Source organism: Coregonus clupeaformis, chromosome 28 (assembly GCF_020615455.1).
Source record: "Coregonus clupeaformis isolate EN_2021a chromosome 28, ASM2061545v1, whole genome shotgun sequence".
In the NCBI taxonomy this organism is placed as follows: Eukaryota; Metazoa; Chordata; class Actinopteri; order Salmoniformes; family Salmonidae; genus Coregonus; species Coregonus clupeaformis.
In genome coordinates, this window is record NC_059219.1 from 35,879,510 (window position 1) to 35,900,580 (window position 21,071).

The window sequence follows — 21,071 nt, forward strand, 5'->3', positions numbered from 1 at the left end:
CCGGGGATCGAACCCACTACCTTGGCGTTACAAGCGCCGTGCTCTACCAGCTGAGCTACAGAGGACCACAATAAGACTGATTGTGGTGATTGTCTACAGATTTACCGTAGAAAGCAGGCCTATTGTGGTGACTGTACTTTACCACATATACTATTGGTGATTGTCTACACATGACTTACCATAGATACTTATGATTGTCAACACATTTACATTTGAGTCATTTAGCAGACGCTCTTATCCAGAGCGACTTACAGTAGCAATTAGGGTTAAGTGCCTTGCTCAAGGGCACATCGACAGATTGTTCACCTAGTCGGCTCGGGGATTCGAACCAACAACATTTAGGTTACTGGCCCAACATTCTTAACCGCTAGGCTACCTGCTGAAACACCATTGTGATCTCCTTGCCTGGCTACCCATCCACATTGCTCCGGCCAACTGACGTTTCTTCTCCACGATGAGTCTGGATTTGCCTCCCTCCTCGACGATTTCTAGAATGCGAACACAATCTGACCAATCTGATTGGTCCCAGAAACCAATGGGTTGGGCCAGAGCCGGCCTACCTGATGAAGTTATCAACTTTGACTCTCTGATTGGTTAGATTTGTTATAGACGATCCAATCACTGATGAATTTGTTTTGAAGTCACACAAACAACTTCTAGGATGGCAGTTTCAGACTGAATGTATGTAGCGATTGATAGAGCAGAGGAATTCAATTCAGGGTGAGTGGTCAGGCAAGTGATCTCCCAGACAGACACACAGCTCAGTCTATGAGTGGACCAGTTTGATGCCCTGTCCCGTGTCCAGTATATTGGGAGGGAACCAGCCCAGTTTGAATCGCCTGAAGCACCTCAGACACACTCCACACAGCCAGAGGAGGTTGAGCCCACAGCACCAGTTGGACAGGTGCACCAGAGGATAGGTAGCCTGGGGGAAGTGGGTCTTCCAGTGCTTGGCCACGTCGCTCCCTGTGGGAAGATGGAGCGTGTAGTCGCTCCAGTGTTTCGACACACCGTAGGCCGCCACCACCATCCTGTCCTTCTCCAACCACTGGGTGGCGCTGTCCGGGTTGCAGTTGAACTCCACCCACTCCGAGGTGAAGTCCCCGAGGCGGGGGGCGTCCACACCTTCGATGTCACCGGCGGGGGCGAGCTCGGCCCCTTGCACGGCCACGTAGACTCCCTCCATCCTGCGGACCTCCTTTACCCAAGGCAGAGAGTTCTCTGTGTCCAGGACCAGGATGAGGCGGGAGGTGAAGCCGCTGTTCTTCTCCTTCCACCACTCCAGCAACTGCTCCAGACGCAGAGAGTCTCCTCCTGGAAGAGAGAGAGAAATAAACATGTTTCTAGCTTAATAACCACAACCAAGTCTTAGGCTGGGACCAACAAGGAACAACCATTTGCGAAAAGCTGATATGATCTATATCATAACATGCACAATGGAAACAAAAGGAACATGTGAATAGTCAAGTTATTTGTCAAATCATCTCTATTGTTATTCTGAATACCATCTACAGCTATACGACTGTATGGCCTATCCCTAGTCTAAGGCGCCTAAATCTTGAGTTACAGGGACTGCTTTCTGTTTGGATACCCCTCCTTTGTGGCAAATATGTGAGCGGCATATGAGTGTCTATATGTGTGCGTGAGCAGCCTGCATGAGTGAGTGAGTGAGTGAGAGTGCCAGAGACACCCCCCACCCCGCTCTTCCCAGACCGTTCTGTAAAGCTCCAACGCCAGCCAGGGCCCGGGTTGTTTTTCCCCTCGGCCTCCACTGCTCAAACACTGTGACACAGGGTATGACACGCAGTATCCTTCATGAGGATTAATACGGCAGTGTGCTCCATGGCAGGAAGATTAAGAGGTGCCCGTAGATGGAGCCAAGATAAGATATTTCTTTACAGCTTGGGAGCTGCTCAGAAAGGGAACGGTTAGGAGGAGCGATACTGTGTGGTCGCGACACACTGATGTTTTAAGTAAAATGTGGGTTTCAGGGGAGCACCAGGATAATATACTGTGGCCACATTGATGTTTTGACACATATTACTAGAATACTTGGTTGGTCCGTAGTTGGATCTGTATCTTCAGGAAGACAATACGTACTAGTTTTTTTTTTATTGACCCTGAATGTTAGTTTAGCAGCTAGTTTGATAACAAGGGTTTTAAAAATTGCAGTATGATTAAAATATTTTCCTTCCATAGTCCATTAAAGAATAATTGGGTAATGGGTTAATAATAATACTAATTAACTACTTATTACTGCTGATTTGCCCGATGAGTCACGATGACTGTCTGCATGTATTTGATAAGGTTAAGGTAGGTGGTGAGCAAGTAATGGACATTAAAGACAAAAGGTTGTCTGGGTTAATGGAGAAAAATCAAAGTTAGGAGTGGGAGTACATTAACAATGGTCAAGTCATGTTTAATTGTCACTGAGCTTCCTAGCAGCATCATGCAGTGATAAAGCGTTGGTGTGTGTTGGCAGCCACTCTGATGACAAACTTCAGTTATCACACTGGGGAAATGTTGTACTCTTCATTTCTGCTAAGAGTCACATGGATTAATGAAAAGTACAGGCACACACTGCATCTGGCAGACTACAAAATATTTTGTACTTGTTCTAACTACTGCTGTTGTTCCAGACATTTCTCACAAACAAATGGAAAACTTTAAAATGTTTGGCAAAGCAAGAATACATTATTCTACCCTCATCATTATGTTTTATTCAAACATATAACCTTAATTTGATCCTGTATTTGTATTTTTCATGTTTGATCTAGTCTGGAAATAAATAGGTGCAAAATAAACATTGATTGACGATGAGAGACAGAGAGGCAAGAAGCTTGTCTGCTGGTTTCTGAGAGTTGAGCAGAGGCAGCCAACCAACCAGCCAGCCAGCCAGCCAGCCAGCCAGCCAGCCAGCCAGCCAGCCAGCCAGCCAGCCAGCCAGCCAGCCTCTGTAAGCTATGATGACCCTCACCTGCCAGTGCCCAGGCCCCGGTGCGCTGCGTATGCCCGCTGTAGAACACCACGTATGTATCATGGCGGGGCCCGTCGGCCGTGCGAAGCTCCAGGAAGGCCTTGAGCTTGGCCTGCAGGGCCTCCAAGGTCACCCCGCTGGTGGAGTAGTCACAGCCAAACGTCTCGATCATGTGGTGGGAGAAGAGGCGCTGCACGCTGTTCAACATGCCCGTGGAGCGCACGTTCAGCTCCTGCACCTGGTCCGGAGGTAGGAGGGTGGGCTGGCCGTCTGGGCTGTGGAGGGAAGGGAGAGAAGGATGGGTGAATAGGTGGGGGGGGGGGGAGACAATGAATATGAGGAGAGAATGGCAAGTGGAGACGGAGAGCAGAATTGAAAAGAAAAAGAAAAGGAATAGAGGTGAAGACACTGGCAGTACAGTAGAGATGAAATATGAGATAATATGAATGTGTGTGTGTGTGTGTGTGGAGGGCTAAAATGAGTGACAATAAAGATGGCGATGAGTTCTGACCCAACGACCCCACAACAAGATTTGGAGGTCAAGACAGATCCATCTGTTCGATCCGACACACCTTTCTCTCTGTCTCTCCATCGCACAGCACCAGGCATAAGGACAGGAGTCAAGGCTGCCCCAGTCTCTGTTACTCAATATAGCCCCACTCACTCTGTATCTGTCTGTCCCTGTGCCTGGCATTACTCACGACTTTCTCCATTCACTCATATAGACATCTGCATAACTCAAAACATTTCATCTGAAAGCAGAGTTATTATGGTCTTGAGAGAGACCTTGGGCTGGAGAGATTGGAGAGAGTTCTGTCTGAATAATGAGTCGATGTTGTCTGAGTCGTTGTATTGAGATGACTGGGGGCAGTGGATGACGTGACAGATTTGTTTCACTAACCTGGCATGGGTCTTATCTATACAAAGATGGAAACATATTAGTCTCTCTCTATCCCCTTCCCCCTGTCCTGCCTCTCTAAAAGCCTGTCTCTCTCCCTCTCTCTCTTTGTCCCTGTCTGACTTTCTCTCCTTTGCTCTCTGTCCCTCGCCGTTCCCTTCTTCTCCTCCTCCTCCTCATCTTCCCAAGGGGTCCTCATCATTGTAAAAACATGATCTGAACCCATCAAACAGTAGATAATACACTGCTATATTCTCAACATGCACTCTGGTCTCCCGGTGGGGCCTACATCCACAGCCCTGGCATACAGAGCAGATGTATGGGCCTGCATCCGAATCACCACCACAGACAGACAGCAGCTAGCTACTGCTAAGTGCTAACTGCCCTAGCACAGAGATAGAGGCAGAGTCTGAAATGGCACCCTATTCCCTACATAGTGCACTACTTTTGACTAGAGCCCAGTGGGTCCTAATCAAAGGGATAGGGTGCCATTTTGGACAGAGAGTGGCCCTGACTGGTCGTAAACACATCTTCCACCCACAGCCACTTAGTATGCCAGGGAGAGAGCAGCCTCAGGGGGGAAACATTAGGGCCATGTTTATGCATGGTTATTGGGATATATTTCCACTTGGTTTGTCCAGTGAGGGAATTGAAATTATGGTCTGTCCCTCTGGATGCTGTAAAGTTAAGGTATTTTTTTACTTCGGTGCAGGGAATATTGATGATTGTGGAGAAAAATATAGTGAGTGTGTGTCTGTGTGTGTGTGTGTGAGGTCTGTGTACAGTGAGGGAAAAAAGTTTTTGATCCCCTGCTGATTTTGTACGTTTGCCCACTAACAAAGAAATGATCAGTCTATAATTTTAATGGTAGGTTTATTTGAACAGTGAGAGACAGAATAACAACAAAGAAATCCAGAAAAACGCATGTCAAAATGTTATCAATTGATTTGCATTTTAATGAGGGAAATAAGTATTTGTCCCCTCTGCAAAACATGACTTAGTACTTGGTGGCAAAACCCTTGTTGGCAATCACAGAGGTCAGACGTTTCTTGTAGTTGGCCACCAGGTTTGCACACATCTCAGGAGGGATTTTGTCCCACTCCTCTTTGCAGATCTTCTTCAAGTCATTAAGGTTTCGAGGCTGACGTTTGGCAACTCCAACTTTCAGCTCCCTCTATGGGATTAAGGTCTGGAGACTGGCTAGGCCACTCCAGGACCTTAATGTGCTTCTTCTTGAGTCACTCCTTTGTTGCCTTGGCCGTGTGTTTTGGGTCATTGTCATGCTGGAATACCCATCCACGACCCATTTTCAATGCCCTGGCTGAGGGAAGGAGGTTCTCACCCAAGATTTGACGGTACATGGCCCCATCCATCATCCCTTTGATGCGGTGAAGTTGTCCTGTCCCCTTAGCAGAAAAACACCCCCAAAGCATAATGATTCCACCTCCATGTTTGACGGTGGGGATGGTGTTCTTGGGGTCATAGGCAGCTTTCCTCCTCCTCCAAACACGGAGAGTTGAGTTGATGCCAAAGAGCTCGATGTTGGTCTCATCTGACCACAACACTTTCACCCAGTTCTCCTCTGAATCTTTCAGATGTTCATTGGCAAACTTCAGACGGGCATGTATATGTGCTTTCTTGAGCAGGGGGACCTTGCGGGCGCTGCAGGATTTCAGTCCTTCACGGCGTAGTGTGTTACCAATTGTTTTCTTGGTGACTATGGTCCCAGCTGCCTTGAGATCATTGACAAGATCCTCCCGTGTAGTTCTGGGCTGATTCCTCACCGTTCTCATGATCATTGCAACTCCACGAGATGAGATCTTGCATGGAGCCCCAGGCCGAGGGAGATTGACAGGTCTTTTGTGTTTCTTCCATTGTTGTCACCTTCTCACCAAGCTGCTTGGTGATGGTCTTGTAGCCAATTCCAGCCTTGTGTAGGTCTACAATCTTGTCCCTGACATCCTTGGAGAGCTCTTTGGTCTTGGCCATGGTGGAGAGTTTGGAATATGATTGATTGATTGCTTCTGTGGACAGGTGTCTTTTATACAGGTAACAAGCTGAAATTAGGAGCACTCCCTTTAAGAGTGTGCTCCTAATCTCAGCTCGTTACCTGTATAAAAGACACCTGGGAGCCAGAAATCTTTCTGATTGTGAGGGGGTCAAATACTTATTTCCCTCATTAAAATGCAAATCAATTTATAACATTTTTGACATGCGTTTTTCTGGATTTTTTTGTTGTTATTCTGTCTCTCACTGTTCAAATAAACCTACCATTAAAATTATAGACTGATAATTTCTTTGTCAGTGGGCAAACGTACAACATCAGCAGGGGATCAAAAACTTTTTTCCCACACTATATATATACAGTGGGGGAAAAAAGTATTTAGTCAGCCACCAATTGTGCAAGTTCTCCCACTTAAAAAGATGAGAGAGGCCTGTAATGACAGACAAAATGAGAAAAAATAATCCAGAAAATCACATTGTAGGATTTGTAATTAATTTATTTGCAAATGATGGTGGAAAATAAGTATTTGGTCAATAACAAAAGTTTCTCAATACTTTGTTATATACCCTTTGTTGGCAATGACACAGGTCAAACGTTTTCTGTAAGTCTTCACAAGGTTTTCACACACTGTTGTTGGTATTTTGGCCCATTCCTCCATGCAGATCTCCTCTAGAGCAGTGATGTTTTGGGGCTGTCGCTGGGCAACACGGACTTTCAACTCCCTCCAAAGATTTTCTATGGGGTTGAGATCTGGAGACTGGCTAGGCCACTCCAGGACCTTGAAATGCTTCTTACGAAGCCACTCCTTCGTTGCCCGGGCGGTGTGTTTGGAATCATTGTCATGCTGAAAGACCCAGCCACGTTTCATCTTCAATGCCCTTGCTGATGGACAAGGGGTGGCGTACGAGTTCACGAGGATGCCGTTTGGGTACGCCCTGGCACCTCGAACATTTTCCAAATGTGTGGAGGCGGCATTGGAACCGCTGCGCCGTCAGGGGATAAGGCTATTAGCCTACCTAGACGACCTGCTGGTTCTCGCCCCGTCAGCAGAGCTGGCGTTCACACACACGACACAGACAGTGACTCATCTCACGCGTCTGGGGTTTGCTGTGAATTGGAAAAAGAGCGCACCCTGGCCCAGTCATCAGATCGTCTACCTGGGACTACAGCTAGACACTGTAATGATGAGGGCGCGAATTTCGGACCCTCGAAGGGCAGCATTGTTACTAGCCCTGAGGAAGTGTCGTCCGAATCACACAGTAACGGCGCTATCGATCATGTCACTTTTGGGTCTCATGTCGGCAGCCCACTCTGTGGTCCCGCTGGGGCTTCTGCACATGCGCAGAACACAGCGGTGGTTCGCCCAACTAAGACTAGACCCAGTGCGTCAACGTCATCGGTTGGTGGTGGTTCCTCTCTCGCTAATAGCAGACCTGGACTATTGGCGGAACCCGAGCGTTCTCACGCACGGAGTCCCGATGGGCAAGGTGTCATCCTACATTCCAGTGTTTACAGATGCATCTCTGACTGGATGGGGAGGGACATGTCAGTCTCAAGCGATAGGAGGTGCATGGCCTCAATCAGGTCGTCACATCAACCTCCTAGAGTTGGAAACGGTTCGACTGGTCCTGACCCACTTCGAGTCTACCCTTCGGGGGTCGCGATGTGTTGGTTTGGTCAGACAACCGAACCACAGTGGCTCACATAAACCGCCAGGGAGGGGGTCAGGTCTCCTGCCCTCCATCGGGCGGCAGTGGAATTGTGGCTGTGGGCTCACAAGCACCTTCGCTCGTTGAGAGCAGCGCACATTCCGGGCTACTTGAACGTAGGGGCAGACCTCATGTCAAGAGGGGGTCCTCGAGACGACGAGTGGTGTCTGCACCCGGACATTGTTCTAAGAATTTGGGAACAATTCGGGAGAGCCGAGGTGGACCTGTTCGCGTCACGTGTGAACGCGCAGTGTCTCCTATGGTTCTCCCTGAGGGAACAGGACGAGCCGCCACTGGGAAGAGACGCATTTGCGCACTATCCGTGGCCGAAAGTTCTCCTGTATGCATTCCCTCCGCTGTCTTGCATTCTCCCACTGCTAGCCAGGGTGAGGTCAGAGGAGCTGTCAGTGATACTGATAGCGCCCGATCGCCCGGGGGCTCCGTGGTTTGCGGAGATGAGTCAGATGTTGATTGCGCCACCTTGGCCAATTCCACATCGACGGGACGCGTTGACTCAGGCGGGAGGCTCGATAGGGCAATGGCCCGTAATCGGCCAACCACTGAAGGCTTGGTTCCTGAATGGGACAGGTTGAAGCGCCGTGGGTTGTCTGATGCAGTGATCAGAACAATACAGGGCGCAAGAGCCAGTTCCACTTCTAGGATGTATACCAGCAGATGGAACGTTTTTTCACGATGGTGTGACACACAGAACGTGGACCCCATGAGCTGTCAGGTAGAGAGTGTACTCTCATTCCTGCAGTCTATGTTTGATAAGCAGAAATCGCCCTCCACCATTCGAGTGTTTGCAGCGGCAATTTCAGCTGGTCATGAAGGGTTTAACGGAAAAAACGTGTTCAGTCATCCATTAGTGAAACGTTTCTTATTGGGAACGCAACGGCTTAGGCCAAGGCCTAGAGCTACGCTGCCCAAATGGGATTTGGCATTGGTTCTCGAAGCACTATGTAAGTCGCCGTTCGAGCCATTGAATCAAATACCCCTCAAGATGCTGTCTATCAAGACGGCGCTGTTGCTCGCCTTGACTACCGCTAAGCGAGTCAGTGATTTATGTGCACTGTCGACGAGACCCGACTGCCTTGCCATTAATGGCGATCTGAGCAGAGCGGTGTTACGTCCTAACCCGGCATTTGTGCCGAAGGTTATTAACAGTGCATATAGATCACAGATCGTGGAATTGTGGGCTTTTCATCCCCCTCCCCATGGGGAGAGGAGTGAGGAAAAGCTTCATTGTCTGTGCCCAGTACGCGCTTTGGCGTGTTACGTTAGGCGCACAGCGGCGGTTAGGTCATCGCCTCAGCTGTTTGTGTGTCACGGTGCGGCTGCATTAGGTAGACCACTTTCAAAACAGCGATTGTCTCATTGGCTTTGTGAAGGCATTGAGACGGCGTACGAGGCGGCGGGGCAACAACCACCTCAGGGTATTAGAGCGCACTCCACTCGTGGAGTAGCAGCTTCTACTGCCCTCTTCAGGGGAACAGAGGTAGAGGATATTTGTAGAGCGGCGTCATGGTCGACACCGTCTCCTTTTATCCGTTTCTATCTGTTGGATATGTCTTCTAACTCTTTGGCTCGGTCTGTACTCAGTGTGGCTGAAGGGAGACCTTGAGCAAGACAGAGAAGGAAAGCAGGATTGTGACCATGTTCATAAATCCGATTTTGTTAGAAGTAACATATTTGGATGGACATGTTTTCTAACTCTTTAGCTCGGTCGGTTTTCAGCAGAGCTGAAAGGCGATTTTGAGATGAAGGGAATAGACAAAACAGGACCTTGGACAGGTTCCAATCAGGTCCGCTTTGGTGAAGAAAACTTGTTATGGCAAGAATAAGCTTTTTGAACTCTCAACTCGATTGTACTCAGCGCAGCTGAAAGAGAATCTTGAGATGGAGGGAAACAGGACCTTGGACAGGTTCCAATCAGGTCCGCTTTGGGTGAAAGCATATTTTGCGGCATGTCTCCTGACTGACTGTGTCAGTATGGTAGAGATATGTATTGAGGGGACAGAATGTGAGGTCATCTATCTGAGGTTCAGTTTAGTATGACTGATATTTTTTGTCCCTGCCTACTATTCTATGAAATTCATTGAATTAGTAAGGCGGTCTATCAAGAATATTGAGGCACGGCTATCTGCTAGTACAGATTAGCATGGCTTCTATTCTGATGATCTGCCCAATAGCCATTGCCATTGTCATTGAGCTAGATGGGGCGGGTCTATAACCGATGACGCGGTATATTGTGACGCCCTGATGGGTTTCTTAGTCGCAGTACTGCGGGAATTGGTTGCAGCCATTGCTGGGCTTGACCTTTTTTCATTTTTTAATGGAAAGTGTTAGGCTCGGCAGGGAGTACATTTTGGAGCGTTTCGCTCCGCCTTAAACCACTAGGAGCAGAGCTCCCCTATGGGGCGGAGCTCCACGATATAGAACGATTAGTTACCGGAGTGTAACTCCAGTTCTATGAGTGGAGCGGAGCCCCATAGGACTTAAGGCCCTACCGACCCTCTCTAGTCTCGCTGAAGATAATATCTCGGGAGGCAGATTGAGGGAACGGGGTTCCTTATATAGGGACACCTGTACTCCTATTGGCTGTAGGTGTGTGCATAAATTTGCTTCAGGCTGTTCTGCCCTAGGGCAGAGGGTAACGGTTTTAGATACCGTTTCTCACAGTTGAAGTGTACCTATGATAAAAATTACAGACCTCTACATGCTTTGTAAGTAGGAAAACCTGCAAAATCGGCAGTGTATCAAATACTTGTTCTCCCCACTGTATATATATATATATATATATATACATACACACACACACACATATATATATATACATATATATACATACACATATATACATATATGTATGTATGTATGTATGTATGTATATATGTATATATATATATGTGTGTGTGTGTGTGTACGTTTATATACAGTGCATTCGGAAATTATTCAGATCCCTTGACTTTTTCCACATTGTTACGTTACAGCCTTATTCTAAAATGGATTTTTTTTTAAAATTAATCTCATCAATCTACACACAATATCCCATAATGACAAAGCAAAAACAGGTTTAAATTTCTTTTGAAAATTTATTAAAAACTGAAAAACTAAAAAAAAAGTATTCAGACCCTTTACTCAGTATTTTGTTGAATAAACTTTGGCAGCGATTACAGCCTTGAGTCTTCTTGGATATGACGCTACAAGCTTGGCACACCTGTATTTGGGGAGTTTCTCCTATTCTTCCCTACAGATCCTCTCAAGCTCTGTCAGGTTGGATGGGGAGCATCGCTGCAAAGCTATTTTCAGGTCTCTCAAGAGATGTTAGATCGGGTTCAAGTCCGGGCTCTGGCTGGGCCACTCAAGGACATTCAGAGACTTGTCCCAAAGCCACTCCTGCGTTGTCTTGGCTGTGTGCTTAGGGTCGTTGTCCTGTTGGAAAGTGAACCTTTGCCCCAGTCTGAGGTCCTGTGCGCTCTGGAGCAGGTTTTCATCAAGGATCTCTATGTACTTTGCTCCATTCATCTTTACCTCGATTCTGACTAGTCTCCCAGTCCCTGCCACTGAAAAACATCCCCACAGCATGATGCTGCCACCACCATGCTTCACCGTAGGGATGGTGCCAGGTTTCCTCCAGAAGTGACACTTGGCATTCAGGCCAAAGAGTTCACTCTTGGTTTCATCAGAACAGAGAAACTTGTTTCTCATGGTCTGAGAGTCCTTTAGGTGCCTTTTGGCAAACTCCAAGCGGGCTGTCATGTGCCTTTTACTGAGGAGTGACTTCCATCTGGCCACTCTACCATAAAGGCTTGATTGGTAGAGTGCTGCAGAGATGGTTGTCCTTCTGAAAGGTTCTCCCATCTCCACAGATGACCATCGGGTTTCTGGTCACCTCCCAGACCAAGGCCCTTCCCCGATTGCTCAGTTTGGCCATGCGGCCAGCTCTAGGAAGAGTCTTGGTGGTTCCAAACTTCTTCCATTTAAGAATGATGGAGGCCACTGTGTTCTTGGGGACCTTCAATGCTGCAGAAATGTCTCGACACAATCCTGTCTTGGAGCTCTACTGTGGGACCTTATATAGACAGGTGTGTGCCTTTCAAAATCATGTCCAATCAATTGAATTTACCACAGATGGACTCCAATCAAGTTGTAGAAACATCTCAAGGATGATCAATGGAAACAGGATGCACCTCAGATCAATTCCGCGACTCATAGCAAAGGGTCTGAATACTTATGTAAATAAGGTTCTGTTTTTTATTTTTAATACATTTGAAAACTTTCAACAAACCTGTTTTTGCGTTGTCATTATGGGGTATTGTGTGTAGATTGATGAGGATTTTAATTTATTTAATCCATTTTAAAATAAGGCTGTAACGTACCAAAATGTGGAAAAAGGGAAGAGGTCTGAATACTTTCCGAATGCACTGTACATACAGAGTAGGCTACTGCTGCTACCTGCTGTAGGTGGTAGGGACGACCACAGCGTAGCCCACACACGTGCCCCCCAGGCAGCTGCCCAGCTCATGGAAGAGCCCGTGGGCCAGAGACTCCAGAGGGAGGACCACCAGGAACATACTCATGAACACACCGTTGGAGGGCTGCAACACAAGATAAAATGTAATTTGTGATTTTTAAAAAATGTATTGAAGCGTAAGATAATTTAGCTATTTAGATACACACAAACAAAATTCCATCACAAGGCTACAGCTCAAAACACCCTTGGAACACACTCAAGTGAAGCTGTGGGAATGAGTGAGAATGAAGCCTTTTCAAAGATAGTCGAAGTGAAATTCCAAGGCCACAATGGATTGTTATACAAATTCCCCAAGCTGTTAAAATTCAGTAACTACACACAAATTACACACAAAAAAAGAGACAACAAAATACTTATGTTGCCATGACGATTTCCACGTAGCCTTGCGTTTCCTCAATTACACTTGTGTTACATTCACAATTAAAATCCATATTTTTCCTCAATCCGACTTGTTCAATTAGCGAGGCAACAGCAAGCTTACCACATCACTTCAGAGCTCCCTGCTTCATTATTAGCTAATGAATTTTGGATGGAGGCAGCAGACCTCTTGTTAAATTCAGCTACTACTGCCAAAGGCCTCACAGCTGGTCCATCGTCATCTCCTCAGTTCTCATTTGACACAGCAACACTGAAGCTCTTATGCCATCCCAGCCTTCAAGCCCTTTTAAAGTAGAGCAAGGCTATAGGCCTAGATTATAGAAACAATTCAAGGCTATAGCTAGGCCTATATGTTTGGTAACACGGACAATGAATTGTATATCTTACTTTAAAATGTTGAAGAGTATGTGGGTGGGTTGAGTAAGTATCCTTGCTTAAAGACGTGTTCCGGTACTTTGGCGACTAAGAAAGTATTTGTTTAAACCTCCCGCTTTGGGCTGGATGTGTCAATGTGTAGTTCATACATGCATAATCTATGAGCAGATTTACTGTCACCTTAATTAGCCACAAAATCCTTGGTTTGAAAACGACTGCTTTCTTGAATCTGTGCCGCGCCATTTTCCCTACATTTCCCCCCACGTGGGCCAGCCTCCTATCAATTTGAGTTCTAGCCAATGAGCTTCAGGCCCTCGCATTTGAGTGACAGCTAACAAGACGCCTGCCCATCTTTATCCAAAGAGGTTGCAGTGCGGGCCCAACGGCTCAGTGGACACAGCAGAGAGTGTGCGAGAGAAAGAGAGAGAGAGAGCAATGACATGGCACACATAGTTGCACATACAGTGGGGATAACAAGTATTTGATACACTGCTGATTTTGCAGGTTTTCCTACTTACAAAGCATGTAGAGGTCTGTAATTTTTATCATAGGTACACTTCAACTGTGAGAGACTGAATCTAAAACAAAAATCCAGAAAATCACATTGTATGATTTTTAAGTTATTAATTTGCATTTTATTGCATGACATAAGTATTTGATCACCTACCAATTCCGGCTCTCACAGACCTGTTAGTTTTTCTTTAAGAAGCCCTCCTGTTCTCCACTCATTACCTGTATTAACTGCACCTGTTTGAACTCGTTACCTGTATAAAAGACACCTGTCCACACACTCAATCAAACAGACTCCAACCTCTCCACAATGGCCAAGACCAGAGAGCTGCGTAAGGACATCAGGGATAAAATTGTAGACCTGCACAAGGCTGGGATGGGCTACAGGACAATAGGCAAGCAGCTTGGTGAGAAGGCAACAACTGTTGGCGCAATTATTAGAAAATGGAAGAAGTTCAAGATGACAGTCAATCATCCTCGGTCTGGGGCTCCATGCAAGACCTCACCTCGTGGGGCATCAATGATCATGAGGAAGGTGAGGGATCAGCCCAGAACTACACGGCAGGACCTGGTCAATGACCTGAAGAGAGCTGGGACCACAGTCTCAAAGAAAACCATTAGTAACACACTACGCCGTCATGGATTAAAATGGCTCTAGCCAGCGCATGTCCAGGCCCGTCTGAAGTTTGCCAATGACCATCTGGATGATCCAGAGGAGGAATGGGAGAAGGTCATGTGGTCTGATGAGACAAAAATTGAGCTTTTGGTCTAAACTCCACTCGCCGTGTTTGGAGGAAGAAGAAGGATGAGTACAACCCCAAGAACACCATCCCAACCGTGAAGCATGGAGGTGGAAACATCATTCTTTGGGGATGCTTTTCTGCAAAGGGGACAGGACGACTGCACCGTATTGAGGGGAGGATGGATGGGGCCATGTATCGCGAGATCTTGGCCAACAACCTCCTTCCCTCAGTAAGAGCATTGAAGATGGGTTGTGGCTGGCTCTTCCAGCATGACAACGACCCGAAACACACAGCCAGGGCAACTAAGGAGTGGCTCCGTAAGAAGCATCTCAAGGTCCTGGAGTGGCCTAGCCAGTCTCCAGACCTGAACCCAATAGAACATCTTTGGAGGGAGCTGAAAGTCCGTATTGCCCAGCGACAGCCCCGAAACCTGAAGGATCTGGAGAAGGTCTGTATGGAGGAGTGGGCCAAAATCCCTGCTGCAGTGTGTGCAAACCTGGTCAAGACCTACAGGAAACGTATGATCCCTGTAATTGCAAACAAAGGTTTCTGTACCAAATATTAAGTTCTGCTTTTCTGATGTATCAAATACTTATGTCATGCAATAAAATGCAAATGAATTACTTAAAAATCATACAAATGTGATTTTCTGGATTTTTGTTTTAGATTCCTTCTCTCACAGTTGAAGTGTACCTATGATACAAATTACAGACCTCTACATGCTTTGTAAGTAGGAAAACCTGCAAAATCGGCAGTGTATAAAATACTTGTTCTCCCCACTGTATATGACGTAGTATGCATATTTCAGCAAGCCATGACACCCACCATCTCTGATTGTTCTGAAATGGTTTCTGTAGTTAGAAACAGATAAGATAAGCATTCCTACAACATTATTTTGTTGAAAGACTATTTGAACTTTGAGAAATTAAGCTAATTGATTGCATCCAAATTGGCCATTTCAATTCATAGGATTCATATAATATTCATTAAATATAATACCCAACATCCGATTTGGACCAAACCACTTCTTAAAATGCCTAAGACGTGATGAATCCAAATAAATTGTCAAAAGCCACCCACGTACCCCCCCAAATCAAGGCCACCCCAACCGTCAATATACAGTATCAGTTCTCTATTTTTGACAAGTATTATAAAGCTGCGGCTTGGAGTATTATTAATTCAAACTATGTAATGTATTCTCAGTGAATTTGGTGATGTATTTTTTTCCCTGTTCAGAGAAATTAACCATTGAAGTCGCTTGCATTTCCCCCCATAAAGTTGTGTGAAAGTAGCAGGTTTTGCCCACTAGATGCTGCTGTTCCTGCTCTTACTGCCACACCCTTTTATTAACTTTGCAGGTTTCTTGTGCTTATTAAAGGTCGTTTTTATCTCAAAATCAAATCATTTCTGAGTAACAATTAAGTATCTTGATTGTGATTGTTTTAAATTAAAATGGTCAAAAAGAACCAAAAATGGCTTCTTAGCAAAGACTTCTCAAGCAATAATTTTGCTAGGATTGGCTGGGAGTGGTCTGAGTGGGGAGGGGAAAACTGAACTCTTTCTTATTGGTCTATTTACTAATTTACCGCCTGGTGATGTCACCAGTCAGGCCAAATATCCATCCCACCAAAACAGGCAGACATTTCAGGCGGCCTTTTCAAACAGCTCTTACACTCTTGCCCAGTGACACAAGACTTCCAGACGAGCTAAACCACTTCTATGCTTGCTTCGAGGCAAGCAACACTGAAGCATGCATGAGAGCACCAGCTGTTCCGGATGACTATGTGATCACGCTCTCCGTAGCCGATGTGAGTAAGACTTTTAAGCAGGTCAACATTCACAAGGCCGCAGGGCCAGACGGATTACCAGGACGTGTACTCCGAGCATGTGCTGACCAACTGGCAAGTGTCTTCACTGACATTTTCAACATGTCCCTGACTGAGTCTGTAATACCAACATGTTTCAAGCAGACCACCATAGTCCCCGTTCCCAAGGACTCTAAGATAACCTGCCTAAATGACTACCGACCCGTAGCACTGACGTCTGTAGCCATGAAGTGCTTTGAAAGGCTGGTCATGGCTCACATCAACACCATTATCCCAGAAACCCTAGACCCACTCCAATTTGCATACCGCCCCAACAGATCCACAGATGATGCAATCTCTATTGCACTCCACACTGCCCTTTCCCACCTGGACAAGAGGAACACCTACGTGAGAATGCTATTCATTGACTACAGCTCAGCATTCAACACCATAGTGCCCTCAAAGCTCATCACTAAGCTATGGATCCTGGGACTAAACACCTCCCTCTGCAACTGGATCCTGGACTTCCTGATGGGCCGCCCCCAAGTGGTAAGGGTAGTTAACAACACATCTGCCACACTGATCCTCAACACGGGGGCCCCTCAGGGGTGCGTGCTCAGTCCCCTCCTGTACTCCCTGTTCACCCATGACTGCATGGCCAGGCACGACTCCAACACCATCATTAAGTTTGCCGACGACACAACAGTGGTAGGCCTGATCACCGACAACGATGAGACAGCCTATAGGGAGGAGGTCAGAGACCTGGCCTTGTGGTGCCAGGACAACAACCTCTCCCTCAACGTGACCAAGACAAAAGGAGTGATTGTGGGACTACAGGAAAAAAAAGAGGACTGAGCACGCCCCCATTCTCATCGACGGGGCTGTAGTGGAACAGGTTGAGAGCTTCAAGTTCCTTGGTGTCCACATCACCAACGAACTATCATGGTCCAAACACACTAAGACAGTTGCGAAGAGGGCACGACAAAGCCTATTCCCCCTCAGGAGACTGAAAAGATTTGGCATGGGTCCTCAGATCCTCAAAAAATTCTACAGCTGCACCATCGAGAGCATCCTGACTGGTTGCATCACCGCCTGGTATGGCAACTGCTTGGCCTCCGACCGCAAGGCACTACAGAGGGTAGTGTGTACGGCCCAGTACATCACTGGGGCCAAGCTTCCTGCCATCCAGGACCTCTATACCAGGCAGTGTCAGAGGAAAGCCCTCAAAATTGTAAAAGACTCCAGCCACCCTAGTCATAGACTGTTCTCTCTGCTACCGCACGGCAAGCGGTATCGGAGTGCCAAGTCTAGGTCCAAAAGACTTCTCAACAGCTTCTACCCCCAAGCCATAAGACTCCTGAACAGCTAATCATGGCTACCCGGACTATTTGCACTGCCCCCCCACCCCATCCTTTTACGCTGCTGCTACTCTGTTAATTATTTATGCATAGTTACTTTAACTCTGCCCACATGTACATATTACTTCAACTAGCCGGTGCCCCCGCACATTGACTCTGCACCGGTTTATTTTACTTCTGCTCTTTTTTTCTCAACACTTTTTTTGTTGTTGTTTTATTTTTACTTTTTTGTTAAAAATAAATGCACTGTTGGTTAAGGGATGTAAGTAAGCATTTCACTGTAATGTCTGCACCTGCTGTATTCGGCGCATGTGGCCAATACAATTTTATTTTATTTTATTTGAAAGTGCATTTTCACAGTATTATTTCAACCTCATAGTGTGGAAATATATAAAACACAGGACAATCACATTTTTGACTGCACAGGGCCTTTAAACGGACCCATTGCAACTTTAGCTTTTACTCGTGATTAAAATAAATGGTGGGGTCATAGCTTAAAGAGATACAGCGAGATTCTGACTATTCGTTTTTCTACCTACCCAGACAAACTCGTGGATACCATGTTTATGTCTCTGCGTGCAGTATGAAGGAAGTTACAGGTAGTTTTTTTCCCCCGAGCCAATGATGACCCTACTCGCCTAGTGTTAGCGCAATAACTGGAAGTCTACAGGTACGGTAGCATACACTGCCTGGAGATCTTATATGATGTGATAAATAGTTGGACATGCCTCAGTGTAGCCTGTTATGCTAATAGCAGATTACAAGGTAAAGCTAAATTAGGGCTAGATCATTTATGGCTCTTTATGTAAGGAGATAGGCATTTTAAAGTGCTAATTAACTTGGTCACGGTTGAGAGCAGAAGCAGCTCTCCTCTCCGGCTTGGGACTGTTGTGAATGCCTGCCAGGCCTCTAGCAAGTGTCAGTCTCTGGAGATTATGACGTGAAGCTTGATGTTTCAATGTTGATGATGCTACTCGACTTGTTTTGTTACTATGCAGCTATTATGGTCAGGTCTGTCTCGAATAAGATAATTCAAATCTTCTCAATGATTCAAATCTTCTCAATAAATGAAAAGCTCAGATCAATCACACAATCAATCAATCGCGCAATCAGCTGATCAATAAACCAACTGATTTATCAATCCATATTTTCATTCATTAGTTTAACATATATTACCCTGCCAGTTCACCATTCAGCCCTATGTAGCAGCTTACCTGCCAGGACACAGCTGCCAGTATGGCTGTGGACACCAGGCTGAAGAAGACCAGGCGTTCAGAGATCAAGCAGAAGTGTCTCATCCCCCGCGAGGCCATGACCCGGTCCAGGCTGCGTGTGTCTGACGGCTGGACCGAGCGCGTCTTCTGACAGTCACTCAGTTTGGTGTGGAAGCCCCACAGTGTGATCAGCAGCACCACGTGGCAGACTGTCCAGAACAGGCCAAACACACAGAACCCAGGGATCACCAGGTACCACAGTTCTAGATGGCTCATCTTTAGAGCGGCTAGGACGAAGAAGGCTATCTCCACAAGCCCCAGAGGGAGCAGGGAGAGTCGACGCCAGACACGTCCCCAGGAAAGCACGGGCAGCCAGCGCTCGGTGGCCCTCAGGCTGCTGAAGTAGACGTCCAGGAGGGGGTCACAGATTAGACGGCCCAGGTAGCAGCCCAGGGCGAAGGGATTGGTGGTTATCCCCACGGCCTTGAAGAACAGCAGGGAGGTGACTAGGGCGAAGCAGGCCAAGTTGGGCAGGGCTAGGAGGGACTTGACACGCAGGCCCACGATCAGAGCCCCCAGCGCCACCACTAGGGCAATGAGGGCGATAGATTTGTGCATTAGCATGGTGGTGCTGGCGATGCCAAAGCCCAGGAGTTCTAGGAGCTCCTCGGACGAGAGCAGGGTGGGTTTATAGTGAACACAGCCCATTATCCTATCTGTTAAGGCCCACACCGTCCTCAAAGCCACACTAGCCAGCAGCAGGTAGTTAGTAGCCTGCTCCTTCACATTCTCCTCCAGCGAGGGATTATTGAGGAAGCACAGGAGGCCCAGAAGGAAGCCAAACCACAGGTGGAAGAGGCTGAGACTGGCTGATTCCATGGAGAAGTAGTAGTAGAGGATGCTGGCGATGCCCAGGACGAAGAGACCCAGGATGAAGATGACAAGGATCATGGGCTCGTCCGTCTGCTCCCAGCGCACGTACAGGCCCAGGCATACCGCCACCATCAGGTTGAAACTGGAGAGGTAACCAAGGCAACGCACCGACGACCACATGTCCACCTCTACTCCAGGTGCAGGCCCAGGCCCGCTCTCCTCCTCCAGCTCCAGGCGTGACATGGCTGCGTAGAGACAGTGGCTGAGACAGTAACGAATCCTCCTGAACATTCAACTGGAGGAACTCATGATTCAATGATCAGGTACGTCACTGACAGTAGCAAGCTTGTGCAAGTTTTGTAGTGGACTTGGGCACTTCAATTTAGGCAATATTAAGGATGAGATCCAGATGAAATAGGCTATTCAGCCACTGTGAAAGGAGAACATATTTTTGGAACATGAATTATCATCAACACAACAATCATCCTAATTTAGCTGTTATATGTTGACTGGATGACAAGCAAGTAAACAAACACCGTTTTAATTATCATAGCAATAAACATTGACACTCATCAGTGGCTAATGACAGAATATTAGAGACAGTTAGCTAGCTAGCTAGGTGCTGCTGTCAATAGCACAATAATGGCTAGCACACAATACAAGAATGCCACATAGCACAAGAATGGCTAGCTATAGTAGCTAGCCAGTTATGCTCCGTAAAGTTGAATAAGTGATGACATCTCACGCAATTCCAGAGGCATCACAGTAAAACTACTTCAAATCATCAAAGGTATTCACAAATAACTAGCAATGATAAAACGAAAGATTAATCTTGAGTTGCTTACTCGTTTGTTTAAAAACTTTTTTCGTTTTCAGTTCGTGACTCCAAACTACGGCAAGTATGATGAGACACATAGTTGAGATTTTGCGTTTGCAGAGAAATCGAATGTGCTTTCACAGCAGGTTGTCCCTCTCAATAAATTGCTATTCCATTAGAGGTGATATAAATGAAATATAAGTATTTATGTTAACAGTGTTGATATAAAACAATTAAAATATATCAATCAAGATAATTGAACAAATATGTAATTTTAACATTCATTGATCAGAAAAGACAACCACCTCGAGCATTTAATCATTGTATCCACATCCATTGTGTGTCCTCTATGGTCTGTGAAGATATCCCCGTGAAGGTGGCATAGTGGTGCCAAGGGGCACATCTCAAATGACACCCTACTAAAATAATAACTTTTCCACATACAGTAGCTCTGGTCAAATGCTACACTATATGGGAATAACACTGGTTGATTATGATCCTTTCTGGAAAATGATTATGTGGAGTAGTGTGGCTTTATCTCAACAGGGGCACTATGGAGGCAGGGGTCTATTATTTTTCTACGGAATGGTCCGTAAGTAAGCATTTCACAGTTGTTTACGAAGCATGTGACAAATCAAATTAAATGTGATTCGATCTTTTCTGACTGACTGACTAGGTATAATAATGCACATACAGATACAGCGGCAGTCCTCCCTCCCTCCCACACATCACTGTGAATCCCACAGAGCCAAGAAACGTCTGAGCTGGAGACTGGAGACACAAACATAACACAGTCGCAGCCCTCATCGAGAATCATATCAACCTACTGTAATTGGAGGGATTTAGGGCCCTGAGTTTTTCCCCACCGTTTC

The 21,071-nt window shown here is 46.4% G+C and overlaps 1 protein-coding gene across 1 annotated transcript; it reads right to left on the reverse strand.

Annotated features, from left to right (window-relative positions):
* Positions 1-350: 350 nt before the first annotated feature.
* Positions 351-20,282, reverse strand: LOC121543695 (transmembrane protein 168-A). Its single transcript, XM_041853823.1, has 5 exons — positions 20,228-20,282; positions 18,510-19,812; positions 12,048-12,190; positions 2,978-3,252; positions 351-1,314 (listed from the first exon to the last, which is right to left on the reverse strand). The coding sequence occupies exons 2-5, from the start codon at positions 19,671-19,673 to the stop codon at positions 767-769; spliced, it is 2,130 nt and encodes a 709-aa protein (XP_041709757.1). The 5' UTR covers positions 19,674-19,812; positions 20,228-20,282; the 3' UTR covers positions 351-766.
* Positions 20,283-21,071: the final 789 nt, after the last annotated feature.

Bases quoted from the DNA above. Each gene is read 5' to 3' on its own strand.
- LOC121543695 (XM_041853823.1), bottom strand. From the start codon at position 19,673: ATGTTCAGGAGGATTCGTTACTGTCTCAGCCACTGTCTCTACGCAGCC. The intron at 12,191-18,509 runs GTAAGCTGCTAC...CTTGTGTTGCAG, and splicing joins TGGCAGCTGTGTCCTGGCAG to CCCTCCAACGGTGTGTTCAT. The intron at 1,315-2,977 runs GTGAGGGTCATC...TCTCTCTTCCAG, and splicing joins CGGGGCCTGGGCACTGGCAG to GAGGAGACTCTCTGCGTCTG.